The 27,408-nt window shown below is 43.7% G+C and overlaps 1 protein-coding gene across 1 annotated transcript in view; it reads left to right on the top strand.

Annotated features, from left to right (window-relative positions):
* tnr (tenascin R (restrictin, janusin)) overlaps positions 1-27,408 on the top strand; it is a 160,674-nt gene that overhangs the window by 97,708 nt on the left and 35,558 nt on the right. The window contains exons 15-16 of the mRNA XM_056293922.1: positions 13,178-13,297; positions 16,706-16,849. Coding sequence (XP_056149897.1) covers positions 13,178-13,297; positions 16,706-16,849 — 264 coding nt within the window. The remainder of the gene's footprint in view (positions 1-13,177; positions 13,298-16,705; positions 16,850-27,408) is intronic.

The raw sequence follows: 27,408 nt of genomic DNA, 5'->3' as shown, positions 1-27,408 counted from the left end.
ACTGTCCAAGTGAACAGCCAATTGAAGTGCAACTAGGGGAACTAAACAGTGATTTACTGGTTCTTTCAGAAGACAATAAGACCATCAGCCTTGTGTCGATACAACTGCCCACTGGGGACCGGGGTTCGTGCCCCGGTCTCGTCAGATCCGACTATGGCCGGACTCGATGAAGCAGCAATAATTGGCAACGCTGTCTTCGGGAGGGGGGCGGAGTCGGCTTGTGTTCGTCACATGAATGCGTCTCTGTGTGTGTTGGAAAAAACAGTGGTTCGGCCTGGATTTGCCTTGTCACGAAAGTGGGGAGGCGTCTCCTTCAAGACTGCCGGCCAGAGAGATGCAGTTGGCGAACGCATGCGGTACGAGAGTGGGTGTTTGAAGTAAAATAGGGACCGATTGGCCATTAAATTGGGAGAAAAAAGGGAAAAATCAGAAATAAATTTGTAAAAAAAGAAAAGAAAAGAAGACAATAAGACTGGGCATTTAGTAGATGCCTTTTTCAGGAGTGATAAATATAAGTGCAGTGGAGTAAGTACATTTCTGAGCTCTCCAACTTTACAAGCAACCAATGGAACGAGTGAAAGAGACGCATAACAATACCATTACAGCAGAGTATGATACAGTACAAAATAGTAGAAGAGAAAGAGAAGCACCCCCCTTTTCCCCCAATACCAACAATAACCTTAAAAAGTACTCTCCTTTGTGTGCCCCCTAACACTGCAGTCGTTTTAGTTGTTTTTCAGCACAACTAATTTCTCCCATCCGTTCAGCTGTTAATTATCTTCTGTGAGGGTGGTAAACCATGCCTGCAAAGAAGAGACACTCAACTGGAGTGATGAGAATTCTGATGCTGACACCTGTATGATTAAGGGCACCAAAAATGTAAAGTAACACAGACTGTGGGTTTCCTTCAGGAAACAGCTATACTGCAATGGCAATGGGCTTGAGGACTCAGCAGTATTCCGCAAGGAAATCAAGCTCTACCTCTTCGAACAGTGGGAGCTGCAAGGCAGACATGATCTCAGGAAGGCACATTCTGATATCGCCATGTTGGTGTTGTTCCCACGATGTAATCATTAATGTTGCTCCAGGACCATCATTGCAGCTTACCAACCATAGAGTTGTGATGCCATAGCTTTGCGACTGGGGGGACTGGAAAAATACAAAAGCGCACAAGTACCATACAAGTAGGTCTGCAAGATTGCAAGTTATCTCAGGGGGTGAGATAACATTAAAAATTCACTATGCCAGCCTCATCACATAGAGTAAAACTCCGGTCTAAAGCGCCTTAATTTCGCTACTCGCTTCACGTTCTTAATTTATGTCTCTTACAAAAATAATTATTTTAATAAATGTCAGTCCTGCCAGAATGATATGTCATGTGTCATTGTTTAGGACCAAAACAGTGAACTATTATAACAGTGTAATATAACACCGTAAACTGGAAGTGTATTTATTATTTCCAAATTTGCATTTTACTGTTTCCCTCACACTGATTGATGGTAATACAATATTATTGCCAACTCACTGAATGCTATTTTCTAGCTATTCATGTAACTGACACCAGTTGGGGTTGAAGAAGAATGAATGAATGAACAATGGGTGGCACGGTGGCCCAGTGATTAGCGCTGTCACCTCACAGCGAGAAGGTCCTGGGTTCGAACCCCGGGGTTGTCCAACCTTGAGGGTCATCCCAGGTCGTCCTCTGTGTGGAGTTTGCATGTTCTCACCGTGTCTGCGGTGCGTTTTCTCTGGGTGCTCCGGTTTCCCCCACCATCAAAAAGACATGCATGTTAGGGTTAATACTCCTGTCTGTGCCCCTGACCGAGGCATGGCAAGATGAACTGGAGTTGGTCCCTGGGTGCTGCAGCTGCTCACTGCTCCTAGCTACACAGCTAGGATGGGTTAAATGCAGAGAGGAATTTCCCTACTGGGATCATTAAAGTATCTCCAAAAAAAAAAAAAGTAGTAGAAGGATGTAGAAAATCAATTGGAAGAGACCGAGAAGTAGGCTACCCACAGTAACTTGTTGAGAAACAATGGGAAAAGGTTTTTGCATGCCACATAAATTCCTGAATGTTATGCAGTCCAGTAAAATAATGGTCAATTGCTCTGATATTGACAATCTTCTTATGTGTTTAAGTAGCATATGTGACACACACTCACTCACACACTTGTATTGAAGAACCCACAGGACAAAAAACTTTTAATGGACTTCGACCACTCTTAAGTACAGTCCCATTTAGGAAAATATTTACATGTGCACACCGGTTATAAAGATAAAGTGCGATACATAAACGATGGGCTTAAAAACTGAGATAAAAAGAAGAAACCGAACACATCGTTCACAAATTCTGACCAGTGACAGCCGTAAAAGGTTTTTATGCACCACTTAAAGTCCCTTAAGAGCCCACAGTGACCAGATTTTTTGAAGGCAACATTTTGGATGAGTAATGTAGACTGCTGATGAAATGGAGAAACAAAGTCCTGGTGGCGGACAGACAATGGCAGTTAAGATGAGAGACTGGTTCTATTATACAATCCTGTCCACCCCTCAGTCACTACTGAGCTCAAACTCCATTTTTGGAAATAAGCCATCATTAAAACCATGCATGCTTTTGTCCTCCTGAACTAGTGTTATAACATCACTGCCTTTGTACATAAATATCTGCCAGATTACAGGGTTAATTATGCTGTTTCATTCAGTCATGTTGGCATGCGAGGTTCTTGGGTTAACTTCCAGGGCGACAGCACTGAAATGGTGTCCTGGTGCCACCCTGGAGGGCAGCTATGTTCTTAGATGAAGGACTACATTCCACAACCTATAATGGGTATTCAACCAGTCATGATCTTTAAAGGTGCTGCTTTGAACCCCCTAATGAATTGTTCTTTGGATATTAGTAATATACTCATATACAAATCTATCCAGAGTGCAACCAAATAGATGACTAGCTGGAACATAAGGGTATGCTAATATCAATGCACCCTTTAAGACTATGTATTATCCTGAAAAACTCCCCAGTGTAAATTATCAACTTAGTAAAATTAAAAAAAAGCTTTCAAAAAAAAGATGTTAAGGGGGACAGAAGAAGCACTTAGAGCCCTGAGAGGATCAGACTCATAAATGCCTCATCCCCCTTGTCTTGTGTACCTCAGACAAGACACTCAAGCACAGAGACAGCCCTCATATCCTTAACCACGAAGGGACAGGGGGCCTAGGCTAGGGGTCATCAGGTTCCAGAGTTGCATCTACACCAAGTTGTAAATGTGGTCATCTCCTGGAATCTGTAAAAGACCGGTACAGATCAACAGAATGTCATAACAAAATACGGCAAATCATGCATTCAATAATAGTGTTGTTATGCACTGAAGAAAAAAAAGTGAGAGCCAAAACAATGTCAGACTCAAAGAGCTGATGTCCTCCCTCTTTCTTTTCCGGTGAACGGTGAAAACCCATGGTGTGGGACCTTTGACAGTGGTTCTGCCTTCCTCTGTGAAATATGCAAACTTCTTTCCAGGTCCGTAATTGTATATTGAGCAACCACTTTAAAATCACACACTTTATTATTCACTCTCTTTCTGTCTATCTGTTGTAGTTCTTTTCTTTTCCTCATTCAGGACTATTGTAATGATGTCTTCAATTTCTGAAAAAAAGAAGAATGTTAGGTTTACATTGCTTTCATTTATTTATTTGTTCACTTGCCCACATTGTCAAACATGGGAAATGATGAGGCTTAACAACTCGTTGCCAAAAGAACTGTCCAGGGCAAACATTACCGTAATGACCCAGGACAAACATCCATACAATAAATAGCCCAGGACAAACTGTAATATGATGGCCATGGACAAACATGTAAGTTAGGCTAATCATGGGCAAATACTGCTAGATACATAGATAATTGTTTATTTAAGCCAAATTACACATTCAGGGGCCAGTTAATTATAATTACGGTAATTATTGTGTCATTCTCTCATTCAACCCACAACCGTTAGGCTTACTTATGTAAGTTTGCACAGAACTAATGTCAACATGGCTACATTCAACATTTTGTATTTACGTTGGTAAATTGATGGCAATTAAAGGTTATATTGAGAGCGCCACTTGGCCCCACAGCGCTCATTAGGATGTGAACATAAATGTTAACTGTTAGCCATTTGAAATGCATGGTGTATCTGGTTAGAAGCTAAGGTTACCCATTCTCTGTAAAGGAGCTAGCTAATGCTGGCTAGAATTAACACTAGCAAACCAACAGGAGTAAGTTAAATTTAGCTAATAATAGCTAGTTAAACTAGATTTCAGTGATCCTTCATGTAATAGCAGTGTACTCAAATTCAAATGTCCTATCATATTATTAAAGAAATTATTTCTAATGCTTACCTTCTTTTCCCCACTGCATACAGTATACGTGCAAGTAGGACCGCTCCGTGTTTTTGTATTTCTCTGGTCTTTTTCTCTGATTCGCAAAGCTGTGACCACACCATCGTGTCTGGTCAGTTGCAACGATGGTCCTGGAGCAACATTAATGACGATGCTGTAGGCACAACACCAACACGGCGATATAGGCCTCTCAGGAAGCTTCTCCCAAAGAAATGTCCACTGACTCAAACAGTCATAAAGAGAATTCCACCCAGGGTGTCTTCAGTTGCTGGTTGGTGAAGTCATTGAGTATTTACAAACATTTTGGCCTGCCTGAATCATTCCATAGGGCGGAACCCTTTGCCACGGTTGAGTGAGTCAGCCTAGAGAGAGTTGGATTGTCTTTAAAGCTGGGGTAGGCAATTTTCTGGAAAAGGCAAAAAAAAAAAGAGGACAATTTGAAGATACAGCTCTCTTCCTGCAGCTCTCTCAACTCCCCTCTCTGTCCTAAGCCCCTCCCACTAGATGATGATGGACATTTAATTCAAACGTGTACAACCGGGGAATGTCAAAGCGAGATTTGTGAAACTTGTATCATAGCTGATAATCTCGCCATGTAAAATGTGGCCCTGTGATGGACTGGCAGCCTGTCCAGGGTGTCTCCCAGCCTGCTGCCCAATGACTGCTGGGATAGGCTCCAGTGTCCCCGTGACCCTGAGAGCAGGATAAGCGGTTTGGATAATGGATGGTTGGATGGAAATGTCTTAGTTACATTAATATTGTTCATGTGAAGTAACCATTTTGAGTTGGTCTTGTTGATTTTTTTTTGTTAATAAAACACTCGTGTGAGGGAGCTGGTAGAGAAGGGAGAACTAGTCAACACAACCACAATCTGACCGGTGGGGCAGGGCGGTCGCAAATTGAATGCGTGTAAGCAAATCTGTATTTGTAGAACAGCCAGTAGGAATGCCCTCTATCTGAAATGACCCGTGATTGGTTAAAGTCTCCCATCATGGGCTAGATTTTTCTAAAGCCAGAATACAAAACCAAGAGGCGGTGCAAAAGTCTAGTTTTCTCTCAGACCACTTGAATAACAATATGCTGAAACGTTATTATGGAATTTTTGCCCGATGAGCCAAAAAAAAAAAAAAACCTACCCCAGCTTTAAGTGTCCTTTTGGCATCAGCGGTTGAAACCAAACTCAGTGTGTGAGTGGAACACCTGACGTGAGGTGGTAGAATGATGACACACTCTGACACTTCTTCTCCCTCTGAATCTATTATTACAAATGAAAGATCCTGTTCCTGCTCATCTGTCTCATCCTGTTCAGGGATCAGGAACACTTTATTTGTCATTTCACTTCATGTACCTGCGTACATGAAATGTAACGAAATGTCATTTCCCCCAGCCCACAGCAGTGCAACACAAAGACAAAAATACATATCCAAACTACCAAGAACATACATATCCAAACCAGAACACATATCAAAACTAAGAACACATATATCCAAACTAAGCAACAAAACAAAAAAATCACTGTCCAAGAGAGCGAACGCCAGCCAGGACGACTGTCGGAACTGCCGGTCTGCATGGGCTAGCAGTTAGCTTAGCCTACCCCGCTTCCACATCCTGTCAGACCGCCCCTCGGCGTTTCCTCTTCGGGCACAGCTCCGGGCAGGGCCGTGGTCCCTGGGCCCACCGGACACAGCAGATCAAGCTGAGTGTTCTGTTCCTCTGAAATGTCTGTGATATTGAATTCTCGAAATGCTTTTGTGAGCTTCGTTGCATTGTCCGTCACAGTAGCCCCAATAGTGTCAGTTGTGAGTCCATATTCTGAGTAGAATTCCTCCAGTAGTTCTGCTATGCGATTGTAGGTATTTGGACTGGGGAAATGTCGCAAGCAAGAGCAGCTGATTCACGTTCTATAACTTGGTGTTTTTTTTTTTAGTTGACCAGATATCTGCAGAGGTGCAAACATGTTATATGTACTTAATTCTCTCCTTCAAATTTGCTGTTTTATTATTAAAGTCTTCATTGATTATTCTCCTGGACATAATTTCAATATCTTGGCAAAGTTCCTGTACCAAGTCTATAAATTTATTTTTGCTCAATAGCGGCCAATGGGTACATGCCTGTAGTGACAAAGGATGTGACGAGAGAACCAATTTTATTTTGTGGCACTCGAACACATTCAAAGAGATCAGTTTGTTTGTATGTATGAGGTCCTGGTTTTTTGCTTTTCCCACTTGCAAATTCCTTTTTGTGGTCTTCATATTCCTTTATTTTGTCAGGCGACCTCCGTTTCAAGTGGGTTTTAAAATTTGATGTTGCTGCAAGAGAGCCACATATTATGACCTTTTTGTTAGTGCACAGATGACACTCAGCTTCTTTCTGCCTTTCCGTTTGGGATCTGCTTCACTATTTGGAAGTGTTTCCCATTCAGCATTGCACATTTGAGTATTGGTGTGGCTTCGTCTTCTGCAGAAGTGGCAGATGATGGGTCAGCCTGGCATAGCTCTGATGCTTCATTGCCACTCATCCCCTGAGACGACTGAATTGATTAGGCCTACCAGTTGCAACTTAAAACCAACAACATTTAAAAAAAAAGCACTAACAACTCACATACTAAAACACAGTCATTTATGTGTAACTTAAGCATTATCCAGGAATGGAGTCAATTCATTTTGAATTGTATTAACTTTCTATAATTCATGTTGCAAAACATTTTGTTCAAAAAGATGCACAACATTTAGCTTTTGAGTAAAGATCCAAATGAAAGATTTTTAACTGATACATGACTTGCTTTCTTAAAATCTGAGTTTTTCTTAACCTTAATTTTAATTAACCTGACCATCCCCTGGCATAGCAAACAATGTAAAATGTTATCCTTATCCTCAAGATGACTGCACAAGCTATTTCCCTGACAACTATTAAGAATCTACTACTACTACTACTATTTTTGGCTGCTTCTGTTAGGGGTTGCCACAGTGGATCATCCATTTTAAATGCAGCTATGCTAGAAATTCATTTTGTCCTGAATTGCAGAAGTTGCTAACAATTAATCTCGCTAGTAAAGCTTCCCATATGATGACTAACTATGAAATGCCACTGTTCCAGGCTGCCTGAGTGTGTCTGTGACATTAGCTGGTATGCTAACGTTACTAGCTAGTAATTGCCTGTCTAGAGAACATGTGTTAGCTAATTGCTCTTTTCTTTTGTATTTTAGTGTCATTCAGTAAGCTTTCCCTAGTATGCAATATCTGATTACATATCTTTATCTTAGGCGGCACGGTGGCGTAGTGGTTAGCACGGTGGCCTCACAGCAAGAAGGTCCTGGGTTCGAGCCCCGGGGTAGTCCAGCCTTGGGGGTCGTCCCCTGTGTGGAGTTTGCGTGTTCTCCCCATGTCTGTGTGAGTTTCCTCCAGGGGCTCCGGTTTCCTCCCACAGTCCAAAGACACGTAGGTCAGGTGAATTGGCCATACTAAATTGTCCCTAGGTGTGTGTGTGTGATGGTCTGGGGGTCTGTCCAGGGTGTCTCCCCATCTGCCGCCCAATGACTGCTGGGATAGGCTCCAGCATCCCCGCGACCCTGAGAGCAGGATAAGCGGTTCAGATAGTGGATGGACGGATGGATCTTTATCTTAGGGGAAATTTGCACCAAACACCAAAGCAGCTTCTTTCCACAAGCTACCGGTCACAAGGAACACAAATGAAATACAGTTCTTCACAATGAGTGTGTTGCTGGACCCGACAGGACATGTCACGTGATTCTCTTGCATTTAGCCAAAGACTTTGATCAGGCTACTCGTACAGTATTTTCCTACAGTTTAAACCTGTGGATAAAAATGTCTTATTTGAGAATAAAATGACATGTTAACTAATGTATTTTAAGTATTTCAGATATGCAAATACAAGCTGTTAAAGTATTGCATCTTATTTTTTTTATGTCCAGCAAAATACAAATGACAAAATACCCAAAAGTAATTAGATATGTATTTTAAATATATTTAATTGAAATACTGCCCATCTCTGATGAATAACAGGAAGAACTACTGACTGTGTGTTGCTGACTAATGTAAGCGTGCTGTCCTTGGCCACATTCTGTCACAGGACTATTGAGCTAGTTGAATAGAGTGGAATGTAGACTACCAAGAGTAATGCCGCCCAAGCAAGACAGAGGGAGAACTCAAAAACTGACAAAAAATACCTTGTTCTTGTCCTCTTATTTAACACGGCCATCGGTGTTTAACCTGCTTATTTCAACAGGGCGTCCTTGGTCGCTGGACACATCTTGTGAAGAGCTTCTTTGCTTTCACAAGTGTTTCTCAGAGCATTTAATACCCCACATAATTGTGAAATCTTTACGTCCTTTGGCTGAAGTGTCTCTTTTTGAGTGATAGTGTGTCAGTTCAGATCGGCCATGACTGTATAAACACATTCCTTCTCATCTGAACATTTTCTCAAATGAAAAAAATAATTTTGAGTTTTTGCATCCACTATGGCTGCTCTTCCTCTTGAAGCACGTAATCACCAAAACACACCAAAATGCCTATCAAGCTTAAATCAGCAAATAATTATGCGTTTGCCGTCTAAATAAGAGGCAATATAATTTAATCTTAATTTTGGTCTCGGCAAAATTAGAAAGTAAGAACAGAAAATAGATTGGTTTCATTCACCCTTAATTGGTCCGTTGAGTGGATTCAATTACTGGTCCCATTTGCATCCTATTACCAGCTGAAAACAATGAGGAAAGAAAAGCTGCTGTAGTATTAAAGTAGTGGTTCATTTTAGGCCCACACAAAAGGTTAATCTCTACAAAGATTTGAGCGGTAAATACCGCACATAATGTGCAGCTGGCTAATTTCCAGTGGTGAGCTGGTTTAATTGAGCAAGTTGGTGCTCCTCTTGCAGGAATGTTAGTCTTCTTTAACTTCTTCAGTTATGGGAAACACGGACTGAAATAACATCCATGCCAAGTTAACGAACGTAAGTGGAGTCAATCGCAAACAATCGTTACCATTATTCCAAACGAGCTAAAACACAATTAACAAATGGGAACAATGATTGCTGCCACACATCTGGGTACACTCATGGACGTGTTATAGTAGAACTGGATACGGCGCCGCCACTCGGTCTTGCAGCCAATTTTTCTCTAGTGGTCACTCGCGGTATTGCAGCGAAAAATCCCCTATGGCCCAAAAAGCATTTTCCCCATAGACCAGCATTGTAAAAGCCTGCAAAACTGTTGACAGGACACCTGCAGCTATAATCATGGTCCATTATTACTCTTTGTATTGTATATTTTTATTTAAAGTTTTTCCAAAGCCCAGAAAAATATTTTTTTTTTCCTCTTCTGCATGACAGCACAGCTGTGTACGAGCCGTTCTCATAGCCTAGAGGCATGATGGGAGTAACACTACTGCGTATATTCAGGGGGCCCCATGTACCCGGAAGTGACCTTGAAGCTAGGAACCTTTTCGCCGTATGCGCCAGGTCAGCAATTCTCACAGGAATGAACAGGTGCCATTTTTAGAGCCGGTATCCGGTTCTACTATAATACAGCCATGGTTACACACTACACCCAACCAAAAACGTACTTGTGTGTAGAATCATAGAAATATATTCAAAATCAAAATAAAGGAGGTTAGAGACCTGACAATGTTTTGTAGTTTGTTATAACATATTGCATGACAGATAATTGCAAAATAATTAAGTCCTGGTGTGATGTATTTCTTATTGGTCACGTTAGTTGAGCGTGGCATTAATTGAGTGAAACCTTGGAGTGTGCCATGAAATCGTTCTGTAAAACGAGCTCTCGTCTTCAAAAGCTCTCGAAGTGCATCGTGAAATTTCAAGATAACGCGTAACTGGGACGCTCATCTAAAATGGCTAATCAGTGCATGGGAGCGAGCGAGAGAGGGAGAGAGAAACAGGAGTTTAAAGTTCGAAAACTTGCCATGAGGAGGAAGACTAAGATCATTGCTCTACAACGTGAGGAAGGCGCTCATTAGCTTTGTGCTCACATCTGTTTGACTCTTAAATTATACAGAACTCTGAATATGTACACTGGAAAGAGCTATCAGATGAATTTTGTTTTTATTTATCTTTGTTAACATTGTACCTTAAACGACTACTACTACTACTAATGAGAAGAAGAAGAAATGAGAATATGTTTTAGTTTTGTCTGCACCCTGGGAAGAATAAAGTTATTCTATTCTAAAGGGAAAAAAAGACAGAAGGACCAAAAGACATATTACCGGGCAGGGGTAAAAAAAGCAACAAAATGGGGGTTGTCCGGGTAGCTTAGCGGTCTATTCCATTGCCTACCAACACGGGGATTGCCGGTTCAAATCCCCGTTGTTACCTCCGGCTTGGTCCGGTGCTCCTACAGACACAGTTGGCCGTGTCTGCGGGTGGGAAGCCGGATGTGGGTATATGTCCTGGTCGCTGCACTAGCGCCTCCTTTGGTCGGTCGGGGCACCTGTTCCTCCCATGCGCTAAGTCCCCCTGGTGAAACTCCTCACTGTCAGGTGAAAAGAAGCGGCTAGCGACTCCACATGTATCGGAGGAGGCATGTGGTAGTCTGCAGCCCTCCCCGGATCGGCAGAGGGGGTGGAGCAGCAACCAGGACAGATTGGAAGAGTGGGGTAATTGACCGGATACAATTGGGTAGAAAAGCCCCCCCAAAAAAAAGAGCAACAAAATAAAGAAAAAAACAGAGAGAGAGAGCGAGAGCCTAAGCCACATAGTACTTGACTCTGATATCATGTCCTGTCAAGAGCACAGAAAAGCTGATTAGAATGGCCATGTAATATTGGATCATACTACAGCAAGTGTGCTGCAGACAAAGGTTTTCTGATTAAAATGGTTAGTGTTGATAATACACCACGCATCCATATATATATATATAGTATATAGTATATATATATAATGCCTCTGTTTGCGTACACATACACACACACACACACACATCCACATTCCAGCTCAAGTAAACACTCGTGCACATTTTGAATACTCCTCTGCAAAGACATGCACAGACAGACACACACCCATACACACAACTGTACCCTGCATCACAGTTTCACACAGTGTTGTTGTGTTGTGGTGCTGCTGCTGCAGGAAATAAGTCGGCGTGGTGAGTCAGAAGTCCCGGTGCTTCCACCCCACTGTACTGGTTTACATACAGTAATTGGCGCAGATGCAGAACAAAGCAGCCAAGTTGTCGGTTGGTTGTCTGAGCGGATGGTCATGTGACGGTTTAGTATTTACGGAGACATTTAAACTTGACAAGAGCATTTCCGCTTGTTCGGGAGCACGTCTTTCTGTAAACACTCAGCGACCGTTAAAGCGTTCTTGAAATTTAACCACAATTACTGTTCGCCAGAAACCTGTAGTCTCCAAAGCTCATTTACCTACTCTACCTAAAGCGTAATTAGAAAAGTCTTCTTCCCTGGTCATACATTTTCAAGAGGTACTTTTACCTGCGTTTAGCAAAACCTAAAATTGGGGATGAAACAGCTTGACTGCTTCATGTACAGCTGAAAATGAAGCCGTTCCATGGTTGCTTCTCCTTAACTGAAATTCATACCAGTGTTATAAGGAAACTAATATCTTTTTATCCCTCACGTTCTCAACTCGGTCTTTGTGTCTCAACACCAAGTATCTTTTAAAAAAATACACACCATTATTTCTGCGGCGCAAGCACAAGATGAGGGAAACGATGATTGGATTATCCGAGGCCTTAAAGAAGAAGCACGGGTCTGGTTTTTCTTTTTTTTACCAGCAATACTCTGTCTACTCTACTAATCTAATTCATCTGGCAAGCACCCACTAATTCAATTAAATCCTTTTGCAATTAAAGTAATGATTTTAATCAGGTTTGTTCATCTACCGAATTTATAAGATGGACTCAAAAGTAACTAATGTGTGCAACTCTGCACCTTTTTTTTTTTCTTCTTCTGACGAGGGCGCGGCAGTATTAATCGCCTCATCCGGAAGACCTTTAAGAACACATGCTGTATTCTGCATTCACCCGTCACACACTCATCAGACCAAAATAACATGCCTGAGGAGAGACGGGGGCTGAAACATTCAGGTTAAAGGTGTAATTAAATTCAGACTCAATTTTGGCATGTCCGGCTGCCTGGAAGTGAAATGAAGAAGAGGGTGGATAATGGTGGGCTCTGGAGACCGACTGAGACTTTCTGCAGCATATCTGACTGTATAATTTCTCTTTGATGCCAGTCAACGTTGAATAAACTGTGATCAGAATTGCGATGAAAGCACATTTTGAGTTAATATGAAAATGGCACTCTCCCATAACCAAGCCTCTATGATTAAAAACTCATATCTAAGTTGAAGTAATCTTGGTTTGTCATTATTTTTGCAGCGCATCACATTCAGTCTTTGCACCGTTGGTCTGTAGATGCTGCACGCTGCAATTTCTCAATAATCCCTGTTATCACCATGGCGACAGAGGTTACCCTATAATATTTCATACATTGTGTTTAGATGCACTTGATACCTCTTAGCTGATGTAATTAAATGTCCAACCAATTTTATTCCAGAGGTGACCTTCTCCTTCTTTAATAGTTATAGTAACACACATGAGAAAATACAATTATTATGTTTTATCTGTGTATTTTTATAAACACATTGTATTCTACACAGCTATGCAAATGAACTACAAAAACATATGGGGAATGTCAGCCAAGCTTCGTGGTCCTTAACGTCACCAAATGGCTTCATTGTTTATCGTATTGTCATTTTTTAATGTTTTTATTATTATGATACCAACTCAAACCTGTTGTATTATATTCCTAGCCATGGACATGCCGGCCGAGTTGACGGCTCTCAACATTACTCCACAAGGAGCCTTGCTGAAGTGGAACCCCCCTCTGTCCAGCGTCGATAACTATGTGCTTACCCTCACACACAACCAGGGTAAGTGCACACACTGCTGTGATATTACCACTGTTGTTCAGATACAGCTCAGAAGAGGTCAGACCGATGGATCTGGCATCAACTCTGGTAAAGTGAATAGTGCTTAACACCATTTTTAATCTGTCGTTCGCGGCAATACATTTGTAATGACATTGATAAATATTTTCCTACACAAATGTCAATCAACACTCTACAGCAGTCTTCCACTTGGCTGAAATAAGTCCAGTTTTTATGTCCCCCAGCTCTTCCCATTGTAGAGCAGGGAGTTCAGAAATCTTCATTCTGAGCAGTTCAAAGATTCTTATGTAGTCTTTAAATTAGCTGAATGTGTAAGCTATATACATCGATAGATAGGCCGCAGAATGTAGATGCTCAACAGATATCATCATGGTCGGCTCATTAATAGTTAATTATTAAGTGAGATAATAGTGTGATACTTCCCACAAGCTTGGTGATTTCAGCTGACATGTTACTGTCTGTCTTATGGTTTCAGAAGTCATAATTGGGTCAATCATTCATAAAGTTCTTATTGTCATTATTATTATTATTGTTATTATTATTACCTGTTACAAACATTGGAATATGAACACTACATACATTATATATATGAATAATGTAAGTAGTTTTCATATTATATATATAAAATGTATTTCGTTTTCAAATATGTTTGATACACACACACATATAGATATAGATATACTATGTGTTGTGTGATGCCTCCTTTTCCCATATATCCTTCCAGTATGGCTCGGTCTCTGCTCTGGGTGGATCTGATATTGTTCCCTTGTTACTCTGGCAGCGGGTATTACACTTTGGATGGTTCTTTGAGGAACAGGCCATTTACTCTTCTGGCTTCTGCTTCTCTAGTGTCTCTCTTCAGCCTGGCAGCCAGAGCTGTGAGCCTTTATTTGGCAGTTTCCAAGGTCTCACTTAAGGACATCTTGCTGTACTTCTTCAACCCAGCGCTGTTCATCACACTTTTCCACACCTCTGTTAACTGGCTAACATCTCTCTGTGCTGCTGTGACCTCGGCTTCCAGCCTTCTCTTCCATGGAAGGCACTGTTGGTGACCTATGTTCTTAAACCTGTACCCAAGCATCTCCAGGATTACGGTTGCAGCGACATATACAAGCTTGTTGCCTTCTGTTATGTTGGCAGTCACGATATTGCGTAAGGCTTTGTTCACATCCACAAGCAGGCTTTGTGGTAGTAGTTTGTCAAAGTCGTGGAAGCCGAGCCAGTGGGTTGACTGTCTTTAGTCTGGCCATGATTCTCATTTGAACCTCAGTAGCTTCAGTTGTCATGGCTAGTAGGATTGTTCCAGCTAGTTGGAGTCTGTCCTCATGTATGTCCTGCCTACTGGGTGGCCATTCAGGGTGGTGAACTGTATAGTCGTCCTGTTGGAGCCTCTCCATCTTGAGTTTTGACAGTAGCTTCCTTCTATTGATGTCGAGCATTGAGCCACTAGCTGCTTTTGTGTCAGTGTGGGTGTAGGTCTCCTACTGGTCCACAGTTCCCACATAAGCTTCATATAGCCCCTCTCCTGGGGTCTGCTGGTACAATAGCACTCCATCAGTTCCAGGTTCTCGGCACTTGTCCATGAACGTCTTGTTCCAGTAGCCCATTTCTCATCAGGTTGTATTGGTTCCTCAACACCTGATGTGGATCTTGTTAACCCAGGTGACAGTATGAAGTGGATGGCTGCCAAATTAGGTCAGCCCCTCAAAGACCCTGCTTACATTCGCTTGACAAAACACATGGGAATCCTCCCCAGCCAGATGCTAATGAGAAAACTAAAATGTGAGTACACAGAAACTCCCGTAAGTGTCAAAGGAATTTTCGACCAGAGGATGTTTTGACTGAACAACAGCTGTTGTTGCCAGTCATTAAAATTGATTCTTGAACACGTACAGCCAACCAGTGAGCCATAATTAATCACCAAATAAATATCTAAATTTTATAACTGGCGAGGAAAAAATCTTACAGAAAGCTCATTTCTCATTTGCCCACTCAATTTGCCCTATTGACAAAGCCTCACCTGGAGTTGTCTGGAGAAATCAATACTCTTCAGCCCTTTGTCAAATTTACACATCGAGTTTTTAAACTGCTGACAGACGGTGATTGGATGCAAACATGGTATCAACATATTGAACGGGCACCAAGAATCCAGCTCCGACTAAGGTCAGCTAGGGAGCTGACCTTTCTAAATGGAAAAATGACCTGGAGTGTCAGCTTTTTTAAACATCATGAATAAACCCTGTGCCATCAGCCATGTTTCCATCAAAACATTATGTGCATTATGATGTACTGCATTAGAAAAGCTGGATGGAAACGGCAAAATGAAATAAAATTACGCTCACTTGAGGTGGTTGAGGTGGTTTTTGCTTTTATCAGTAAAGAGTTCATGGAAACACATTAGTTGAATAGAGAAGGAAATGTGAATAGAATTTGATCACATGGTCAGCTGCTTCTTCATCATAACCGGTCCGTCTTTCTTGTGGGTGTTGAAGTACATATGGGCATATCACACAGGACATGTGAGACAACGTTCAGGGTTTTATTAGCTTAAACAGATCTGATGGAAATGCAACAAATTTGTATTTTATTTTTTGCAACTTAAGAAAAGTTTGCTAAAAAATGTTTGACAGTTACATGGAAACATGGCTTATGTCAACCGTCATACGTCAAAAATTTGATTTTTAATTGTACAGCTAGGCAAAACTTATGCCAATCAAGATTTCAACCACAAAAGTATCAGTCTTGGGTGTCCGGGTAGCGCAGCGGTCTGTTCTGTTGCCTACCAACACAGGGATCGCCGGTTCAGATCCCGGTGTTACCTCCGGCTTGGTTGGGCGTCCCTACAGACACAATTGGCCGTGTCTGCAGATGCGAAGCCGGATGTGTGTGTCCTGGTCGCTCTACTAGCGCCTCCTCTTATCGGTTGGGGCGCCTGTTTGGGGAGGGGGACTGGGGGGGAATAGTGTGATCCTCCCACGCGCCACGTCCCCCTGGTGAAACTCCTCACTGTCAGGTGAAAAGAGGCAGCTGGCGACTCCACATGTATCGGAGGAGGCATGTGGTAGTCTGCAGCCCTCCCTGGATCGGCAGAGGGGGTGGAGCAGTGACTGGGACCCTTCGGAAGAGTAGGGGTGACTGGCCGCATACAATTGGAGAGAAAAGGGGGGGGGGACAAAAAAATAAACAAACAATTGAGCTGTAAAACTTTATCTGAGAATGATGACACTATACAAGCACAGTGATTCATGATTCACATTCCCATTGGATCTTCTAGATTTGGATGCCCATAGAACGCGAACCAAAACGGCTAAAAAAGGAGAATAATGTGCTAGATGGTCTCAACACAGTCAAAATATTCCCCTTAATGTATGTATTTTCTGTCTTTTCTAGTGACCGCTGATACTTTCCTGGTGGAGGGCAACAAGCAAGAGCACCAGCTGTCAAACCTGAAGCCAAGCACCACTTACTCTGTAGCCCTGTATGCCACGAAAGGACCGCTCACCAGTGGCACTGTTATTGCCAACTTCCAAACACGTATGCATCATTTTTATTCCATTATTAAACACAACTACATGGTTGTCTACAAAAACAGGGTCTGTAATAAGAAACATAAAGTTCAGGAATCAAACCAAACCCCCCCAGTAAATGAGTGTGTGTGTGTGTGTGTGTGTGTGTGTGTGTGTGTGTGTTATGTTGAGCTGGGTTACCACATGTACTGTAAAAAGATTCTGACTGATGAAACGTTTGAAAAGGCCATACATAATTGACCTCATAATTCAATTTGATATGAACTACATTGTTAGAATTTGCCCCGATGTTAAACAGCTAAGGCTTTGGTCATGTCTTTCAGTCACACCTCCAGGAATTTAAAAAAAAAAGAGTTGGATTGAGTAATATTAAGATATGTTCAACAATTTAGCTTAGTTTAGATTGAAGCTAGCAAACAGTAGGGTTGGGTGACCTCTACTGAATTGGCATATGACGACGATCACAGCGGAACATCGAGACAGACGATGATATCGTTGTTGGGGTTGGGGGGGGGCTTCTCCTATAAAGGTAGTATAATTTTTTATATACTATCTTTTTTACTTTTTATGTGTATGTATGTTGAATGTTATTCCGTCCTGTGGATTCAGTCCTGGCCGTGGAACAACGGACCAACTCTTTACCCTTGCAGAAGTGCTGAGTGGGGCATGGGAGTTTGACCAGCCAGTCTACATGTGTTTTGTGGACTTGGAGAAGGCTTACGACCGTGTACCCCGGGGCACTCTGTGGGGGATACTGCGGGAGTACGGGGTACTGCAACAGTTGCTACAAGCCATCTGGTCCTTGTATAACCAAAGTGAGAGCTGTGTCCGCATTCTCGGCACAAAGTCAAACACTTTTTCGGTGGGTGTGGGACTCCCTTGTCTCCCATTCTGTTTGTGATATTCATGGACAGGATCCCAAGGTGAGGAGTGTGTCCGTTTTGGAAACCTCAGAATTGCAACTCTGCTCTTCGCAGATGTGGTTTTGTTGGCTTCATCAGAATGCAACCTCCAGCACGCACTGGGGCGGTTTGCAGCCTAGTGTGAAATGGCCAGGATGAGAGTCCGCATCTCCAAGTCCGGGGCCATGGTTCTCTACCGGAAAATGGTGGATTGCTCCCTCCGGGTTGGGGATACGTAAGTTGTTGCCTCAAGTGAAGGAGTTCAAGTATCTCAGGGTCTTGTTCACGAGTGAGGGTAGGATGGAGATGGAGATTGACAGGCGGATTGGTGCAGCATCAGCAGTAATGCGGACGTTGTACAGTTGTGGTGAAGAGGGAGCTGAGCTGGAAGGCAACGCTCTCAATTTACCAGTCAATCTTCATTCTAACCCTCACCCATGGTCATGAGCTTTGGGTAGTGACCGAAAGGGTGACATCGCAGATACAAGCGGCTGGAGTGAGCTTCCTCCATAGGGTGTCTGGGCTCAACCTTAGAGATAGGAGGAGGAGCTCAGACATCTGGAGGGAGCTCAGAGTAGAGCAGCTGCTCCTTTGCGTCGAAAGGAGCCAGTCGAGGTGGTTCGGGCATCTGATTAGGATGCCTCTCGGGCGCCTTCCTTTGGAGGTTTTCTGGGCACTTTCAACTGGGAGGAGTCTCCGGGGTAGACCCCAAACTCCCTGGAGGGACTACATGTCCAATCTGGCCTGGGAAGGCCTTGGGATCCCCCAGGAGGAGCTGGAGGGCGTTGGTGGGGAGAGGGATGTCAGGAGTGCCCTACATAGCTTGCTGCCACTGCAACCCGACCCCAGAGAAGCAGCTGATGATGAGATGAGACATTGAATATTAATTACTATTTCTGTTTTTTGGACATTTGAATCTATTCAGCCCATCCTCACATACACACCCAATCTGTCCTTACTTTTCCTCCGTACAGCCACCTCATTAAGCAGATCATCTGATTACAAAACAAATATTTCAAATACTAGTCATAGTGATGTAACTGTAGAATATACTAGTGAATTAAAAATGGCAGTCAGCCCAGCGGATGTGAGGGGATATTTATCGGTGACAGTGGCAAATCACTGGAAGCGACAAAGTCAGTCTCTAAAAAAGGTACCTCTTCGCCAATCTGGCAGTACTTTGGGTTTTGGCCTAATTAAAGAGGAAGACTAAGACACTTCTGAAGTGGTGTGCAGGATTTGTGCTAATGTAAATGCATGCAAACTATGGACAGACGACGGATCTTCGCGACTATTTGCATGTACACCGTCGTGTGCAGCTGGCCCGAGCAAAGCAGCAAAGTACTATTGTCAATCTCTGCTTGGTGTAGTTTACTGTGTGGCATGTAGATTTGATCCGGGCTGGCCATACAAAATGGTGTGTGTGTGTGTGTGTGTGTGGCAGGGTACAACCCGGTGATGGTGTGTGTGTGTGTGTGTGTGTGTGTGTGTGTCGGGGGGGGGGGGGACTTTTACGATGTCACAATCAGTGATTGATGGCTTTCAGCCATTAGGCCCAACCCTGCAAACAGTAACATATAAATTAGGAATTCTCATTATTCGCTATTGGCATTTACAAATTGCCCTCATTAGAATGCTCTCCATTTCTGTTTTGTTATCCATAATATCTCCATCTCATGCTTTTCATATTATAGGTAAGAGAAGAATTTGATACATTATCTCCCTGAAACATATATGGAACATAAATATTTGTCACAGAAGGCTCAGAGTACATACAGTTTCAGCCAATAATCTCAGCTCTTGAGTTAAGTAGGGGCTGAAGGGAGATTTTGACACGGAAAGACAAAATTCATGATTAAATATGCATGTACGAGCATTGCACTGGGCTTATAAACTTGCACGTCCGCTGTAGTCTGTCTCATGGACGGGTTGCTCTGCTGCTCTCATTGTCATTATCATCTCTTCTTTGAGGCTGCATTGTGAGAGGAGCTGGAGTGGGGGCATCGTTCCAGTTAGATGAGTTGTGGCTCTGTAAACTATTCTTCAGAGTTATTGCAGAGACAAAAAAAACCCCCACCTTTTCAGTCTGCAGAGCCATTCATATCCCCTGAGGGGAACAAGGCGACAGTTACCTGTCCTGTGCCGCTGTAGAGAGAAGTTGCTGAAGAAACAGAAATATACTCTCACATCCTGTCCACTTAGGTGGGCTGCAGAAAGTGAAACACAAGTGGGTTGCTGAAAATGAGGTGTACCCCCAACCTTGCGAGTGCTATATATACTGTACATATCCATCCATCCATTATCCAAGCCGCTTATCCGAATTCGGGTCGCAGGAATGCTGGAGCCTATCCCAGCAGTCATTGGGCAGCAGGCGGGGAGACACCCTGGACAGGCCACCAGGCCATCACAGGACCGACACATTCACACCCAGGGACAATTTAGTACGACCGAGTCACCTGACCTACATGTCTTTGGACTGTGCGAGGAAACCGGAGCACCTGGAGGAAACCGGCGCAGACACGGGGAGAACATGCAAACTCCACACAGAGGATGACTCCCAAGGTTGGACAACCCTGGGGCTCGAACCCAGGACCTTCTTGCGGTGAGGCAACCGCGCTAACCACTGTGCTACCGCACCGCCCTACTGTACATATACTACCTCAAAAACAAGCGTTGTCAGGGTACATTATGTGCCTCAGTCCTTCTCTGGTAAGAGGAGTCAGAAGACAAAGTAGAGTATTTCTGCCACAGCCCTCATTTGGTGTATTGAAATGAGAACTTTAGAGGTTACTGTGATGTACCTAAGATGGAGTCAGTACCGAGAAACTAGATTGTTAGTGGTTCAGGCACCACTGTAGAAGAACTAAATGGTAGAATCATTCACGTAACACTTGGGATTTATTACATTCAAACATAAGTGGGCCTGACACACAGACACACTCCCTGTCAGGTCAGTTCAACTCAACTTAAGTCTTTTGCCAACAGGAAAAATGAAGCAAGATAAAGTAAATCTTCCTCGTCACCTCAAAGCCCAAACTGTCACACAGTCCCCCGGCTGTTTGCAGGGTTTGCTAAAACACATACATGCAAATACACAAACGTTAACGACGCACAAATGTTACTCATTGCCCAGACGAGCCACTGTTAATTCTACCTGCCTCCAAACCGGTGTCTTAACAACGCCTCTCCCGCCAAATAGAGTTGTTCTGTTTTAAACATCATCTTTTAATTAAATCTAATAATCATGGCCCGGCTTGTTGATGTTCGTTATTTATCTCCATTGCTCTCTCCTCAATACCGCTTTCATGCTTCTGCGGCATTAGCGTACTTTTACAAGGTAAAATACACCAAAACGATAGAATCCCTCCTTCAGGCGGGGAAGGTGCAATCTGCTCATTATTTTTCTTCCAGTCAGAGATCAGCAGTGAAGAACAAGGAACATGTGACAATATTCATAAAAACAGCAACACAATGCATGTTATCTTTGTGAGAATAGAGTGTAGGGTGTAATGGTACAATATCATTATGTTTGCATCAAAAGTCCCAAAATACAGGGCATCCTGGTAGCGTGGCGGTCTATTCCGTTGCCTGCTAGCACGGGGATCGCCGGTTCGAATCCCCGTGTTACCTCCAGCTTGGTCGGGCGTCCCTACAGACACAATTGGCCGTGTCTGCGGGTGGGAAGCCGGATGTGGGTATGTGTCCTGGTCGCTGCACTAGCGCCTCCTCCAATAGCGTGATCTTCCCACGCGCTACGTCCCCGTGGTGAAACTTCTCACTTTCAGGTGAGACGAAGTGGCTGGCGACTTCACATGTATCGGAGGATTGCATGTGGTAGTCTGCAGCCCTCCCCGGATCAGTAGAGGGGGGGTGAAGCAGCAACGGGGATGGCTCGGAGGAGTGGGGTAACTGGCCGGGTACAATTGGGGAGAAAAGCCCCCTCCCCCGCAAAAAAAGTCCCAAAATACTAACCAATTACTCTGTGTATTTTAACACTACCTCCACCTCTGATACATTTGAATGATGATGCTAATGCTGGAGGGTCAGTCACAAGTCGGTAACTGCATCCAGAATTGCAGTCGGACTATGTTCCAATTGGAAGGTAATTGTCGAACTACCCCACTATTATTATGGTTGTTAGCTGCTTTGTCATGTTATCCTGTGTCGAGCTTTGTCTCTGCCTAGTGCAGATAATTACGTGTGATTACCTGGCCTGCAATCAAAAAAGCTATTTATGAACTTTATTTAAAAGAGGTCTCATCAAGCCTGAAATAGAAAACATACACTGATGCACAGGACATAATCACATCATCCCTGTTCACCCCTGAACTGTGTAAGTTCATGTTGCTGTGTATCATGTTTATCTAACACAATATTTATAGAAACACTATGTTTCATAGCATTCATTAAGGGTATAGCCCTTAAAGTTTCTACATAATGTCGCTTTAAAGCTAAAATTTAATAAAAGGTACAATTAGGGCTAATCCCTTAGTTTAATCAAGCGTTGCTCTTTTAGCAAAAACCTAATTAATAAACACTGGTTTTCACTAATTTCATTTGTATTAAAAAGTCACCGATCATTGGACACAACCACTCAAGTGCCAGCCCCCCAGCATGCACGCTTTTCCCCACAGAAATGCACATATCCCAGCATGCCAACACTCACTCTCTTGAGCATGCACACACACACACACACACACACATACACATAATATACTGATGAGCCAAAACTGTATGACCACCTGTTGGTCATATGCTGTTGGTCCTCCATGTGCCGCCAAAACAGCGTCAACCCAAAAGCATGGCCTCTACAAGACCCTTGAAGATGTCATGAGGTATCTGGCACCAAAACATTAGCAGCAGATCCTTCAAGTCCTGTAAGTTGCGAGGTGGAGTCGCCGTGGATTGGACTTGTCGGTCAAGCACATCCCACAGATGCTCAATCGGATCGAGAGCTGGAGCCAGGGCAACACCCTGAACACTAAACCGTGTTTCTCAAACCATTCACAAACACAGTGTGGCAGGGCATATTATCCTGCTGAACGAGGCCACTTGAAGGGGTGTACATGGTCTCGTAACAATGTTTAGGTAGGGGGCACGTGTCAAATTGACGTCCATATGAATGACCGGACCCAGGGTTTCCCAGCGGAACATTGCCCAGAGCATCCCACTGTCTCCACTGGCTTGTCGTCCCACAGTGCATCCTGGTGCCATCACTTCCCCAGGTAAACGGCGTACACCTACATGGCCATCCATGTGATCTAAAAGAAAATGGGACTCATCGGACCAGGCGCCTTCTTCAATTGTTCCAAGGTCCAGTTCCGATGCTCCCGTGCCCATTGTAGGCGCTTTCGACTGTGGACAGGGGTCATCATGGACATTCTGACTGGTCTGTGGCTATGTAGCCCCATATGCAGCAGAGTGCAGTGCACTGTGTTTGACACATTCTTCCCGTAACCATCATTAAACATTGCTGTGACTTGTGCCACAGTCAACCCTCTGTTGGTTCAGACCAGATAGGATAGCCCTTGTTGGCCTCGCACATCGATGAGCCTTTGGTGCCCAACACCCTGTGGCTAGTTTGTGCTTTGTCCCTCCTTGGACCACTGTCGGTAGGTAATTACCACTGCTGACTGGGAGCAGCCCACAAGCCTCGCTGTTTCAGAGGTGTTCTAACCCAGTTGTCTGTCTGGCCATATCAATTTGGCTGTTTCAAAGTCGCTCAGGTCTTTACTCCTGCCCATTTCTCTTTTATCCAACACGTTGATAACGAGAACTGATTGTTCGCTTACCATCTAATCTACCCAGACCTTGACATGTGCCGTTGTTTGGAGATGATCAACGTTATTCATTTCGCCTGTGAGTGGTCATAATGTTTTGGTTCATCAGTGTATAATCACACATTCTGACACAGGGCACCCCTACTGGACTGATGCTGACATGTAATCAGGGGTGACTGAGTTCCCTCGCCTTCAGAAGTAGCTTCTCTGCGGTTGTTAATTAGAGTCCCTAATTGAATTACTGATACTCGGTAATGCTCTGTTCGTGCAGCCTGTTTCCTGATTGTTATAGAAAATGTTGCAGTTTAAATGGCCTATAACAGGGGTTAAGCGTATTGGTTGTATTTGGTTGACTATTGTGGCTGTGGCTCCATCACTATTTCTGCGTCTATTTGCGTCTATCCATAACTATTTCCGAACCATGTACCAGCCTGTTTTTGCATATTTGTCTCTGTCTCTGTGTACATTCTCATGGATTTGGGATTAAGACCGGTGGCACAGTGGCGCAGTGGTTAGCACGGTCACCTCACAGCAAGAAGGTCCTGGGTTCGAGCCCCAGGGTAGTCCAACCTTGGTGGGTCATCTCAGGTCGTCCTCTGTGTGGAGTTTGCATGTTCTCCCTGTGTCTGCGTGGGTTTCCCCCGGGGACTCCGGTTTCCTCCCACAGTCCAAAGACATGTAGATCAGGTGAATTGGCCATACTAAATTATCCCTAGGTATGAATGTGTGTGTGTGCGCCCTGTGATGGCCTGGTGGCCTGTCCAGGGTGTCTCCCCGCCTGCCGCCCAATGACTGCTGGGATAGGCTCCAGCATCCCCGTGACCCTGAGAGCAGGATAAGCGGTTCAGATAATGGATGGATGGATGGGACTAAGACCAAGTCATTAATACAGCCCAGGAAGAAACAAAGAGAAACCGTTGGCTCTCGCTGAAAAGAAATGCTTCCTTTTTCTGACTAAAAGTTGTTAATGTCGTATGATGGTAGATAAAAGATAGCAGAAGCAAGTAGCTATTCCCCATCTATCACTTCTTTTCTCATAGCTTAGTCTGCAGGTTTGTTAACGCATTGTGGCATTAGAATTGAAGGAGATATTCGAAACCATAGGAGTCAGCCATCACTTTAAACTATGACCGTTGGTGTTTTGCCTTTTCTGAGCTGCTAAGCCAAAAGGGTGCGCTATCCCATTGAGAGTGACGGTATGACTGGAATTTTTTGGGGTGTTTTTTTGTTCCCAAGTGCCGAGTAGATGAAATCAATGACAATCCCAGGGTAACAGTTTGGTGATCCTCAACTCTCCAAGCATCAGAATCAGAATCAACTTTATTGGCCAAGTGTGTCTGTGCACACGAGGACTTTGTCTCTGGTACCCAGCAGCTTCTAGCACTTGCAGACATCACTCACACACAAAAAAGAAAACAAAACAACAAACAAAAAAGAAGAAAAAAACCCAGAAGAAACAAATGGAACAACAACAGGACATTGGCGGCAAGTATGTATGCACAACAGGTATGTCTATGATACAGGGTCTTGTTATGGTTGAATAATCAACAACCTCGGGCGACAGGCATGGGCGCAAGTCCATGAATACTGGGACGGCATCCAGTGCTTTACACCTGTGTGCCCGTCCATAGGGTTAAGTGGTTGTGTCAGGAATGGCATCTGACATAACTTTTGCCAAATCAGTATGCGGATTGACAAGACCATACCGGATCGGTCGAGGCCCGGGTTAACAACGGCCGCCATTGGTGCTCTGCCCTCACAGGGTACCGATGGAAACTGTAAAGTCCACTGTGGTGACCCCTGAGAAACAGGGAATAAGCCGAAAGAAGAAGAAGAAGAAGAATCAACAACCTATGCCCATATATCATACCAGATTGCTTATATATTATATTGGCCATACATTATAACATATACCATAGCACAACGCCACAGCCCATCATGCCCATATACAATGCTATATACTCCTACTGTATTACACTATAGTATCTTATGTACCAAAAGTATACACTGTATATTGACTTACCATCCACCTCACAACTATATACTATGTTATATACGATGTTACAACCACACCATAACAGCAATACTTGTAACCAGTACACAGCAGTTGAATGTGTATTTACAATTGTACATTAGTATTAGACAAACATTAGTATTTCATATCTGGTTTAAAGAAGTAGTGCACATCATAGACATGTAGGTGAGACATCTTGGTCATAGGGGACTGTTTACAGAGTGTCATATGTACATAAGTGTGTATTCCTGCACCGTACTGTTAAGTGTTCATGAGAGGGATGGCCTGTCAGAAAAAAACTGTTCCTGTGTCTGGTGGTTTTGGTGCCCATTGCTCTAGCATGCTTTCTACTTCCTGTATACTGTATATAGGTACTTACCCTGGTTTATTAAGACAAGATGCTGTCCGTGAGATCATGTGCCGTGGTAAATAGTATGCATGTCTATTGTCCCCTCTGTTTTTCTTTGTCCTCGTCTGTCTAGCCGTGATTTTCCTTGGGATCCTATATTATTTAGGGAGGACATTTGAAGAGGAGTTTGTAATTTTTTTTCCCCAAGTAAAACTTAGTATTCCTTGCCGATGACAGGCTTACCTTTCTTTATCTCTCATTCCACCTTTTTTGCAAACACAGATCGAATGTCAGTGTCAGATATCTGAACGCTCCGTGGCACTCGAAGGACGACAGAGGCATGATGCAAATTAATGGAGTCTTGGTGATAGGTTTTCAAGGTTAACCATAAATACATTTTCTTTGATAAGATTAAGGAGAGAGATAAGGGGGGAGAGAGGTTGTGGGACGGCGGAGGTTGTTTCAGGGCACGGCCGTCTATACTTCTTTAAGGGTGGAGTGGTTTCACTGAGATTAAATTCAGTCTGGAAAAGAGAGGATGGTTAACCTAGATCACAGCAAAATGTGACCTACACTCCCCTAGTCCTACAGCCTCAAGCTGGTGCTTTGTTGCTACCCAAACCCCTTACCTGCTGTTGGGTTAAGCTCCTTTTCTGGCATCCACACCTCATAGTGAGTCATACAGCATAACAGAGCCAAAATAGCTTGGCTCCCTGGAGGCAGATATTTAATATCTGGCAATTTGCTGGCAAGTAATAATTTCCCTGCTGGTGTCTCCATGCATGCATAGGCTTAGCTGCTAGCGCAGGTTTTTGTTTTTCTATCTCTCTGATACATGAGTAAGCATTTGGCTGCAGAGCTGCACTGGCTGCACGTTTACCTGCACCAACCTCTGGTGCTCTCTTGGTTCTGAGCATAACCTCCCATCAATATTGTTACCAGATTTACTTTCAGAGCAATTTCAAAGGTATTCTCTTTTTCTTTTGGGGGGATTTTTCTGCCTTTTTCTCCCCAATTGTACTTTGGCCAATTACCCCACTCTTCCGAGCTGTCCCGGTCGCTGCTCCACCCCCTCTGCCGATCCGGGGAGGGCTGCAGACTACCACATGCCTCCTCCGATACATGTGGAGTTGCCAGCCGCTTCTTTTCACCTGACAGTGAGGACGTAGCACGTGGGAGGGACACGCTACCCCCCCTCCCAGTCCCCCCCCCCCAAACAGGTGTCTCGACAGACCAGAGGAGGCACTAGTGCAGCAACCAGGACACATACCCACATCCGGTTTCCCACCCGCGGACACGGCCAATTGTCTGTGAATGTTCTCATTCATCCAGGTCATGATTATCCAAAGGAGTTGAATCAAGTGCAACTGGACTTGGTGTATATATATATATATATATATGTGTGTGTGTGTGTGTGTGTGTATATATATACACACTCACTGGCCACTTTATTAGGTACACCTTGCTAGTACCGGGTTGGACCCCCTTTTGCCTTCAGAACTGCCTTAATCCTTCGTGGCA

This window comes from Lampris incognitus, chromosome 14, assembly GCF_029633865.1.
Source record: "Lampris incognitus isolate fLamInc1 chromosome 14, fLamInc1.hap2, whole genome shotgun sequence".
NCBI lineage: Eukaryota > Metazoa > Chordata > Actinopteri > Lampriformes > Lampridae > Lampris > Lampris incognitus.
Note: the sequence above shows the minus strand (reverse complement) of the source record. Positions and strands in the feature narration are given on the sequence as shown.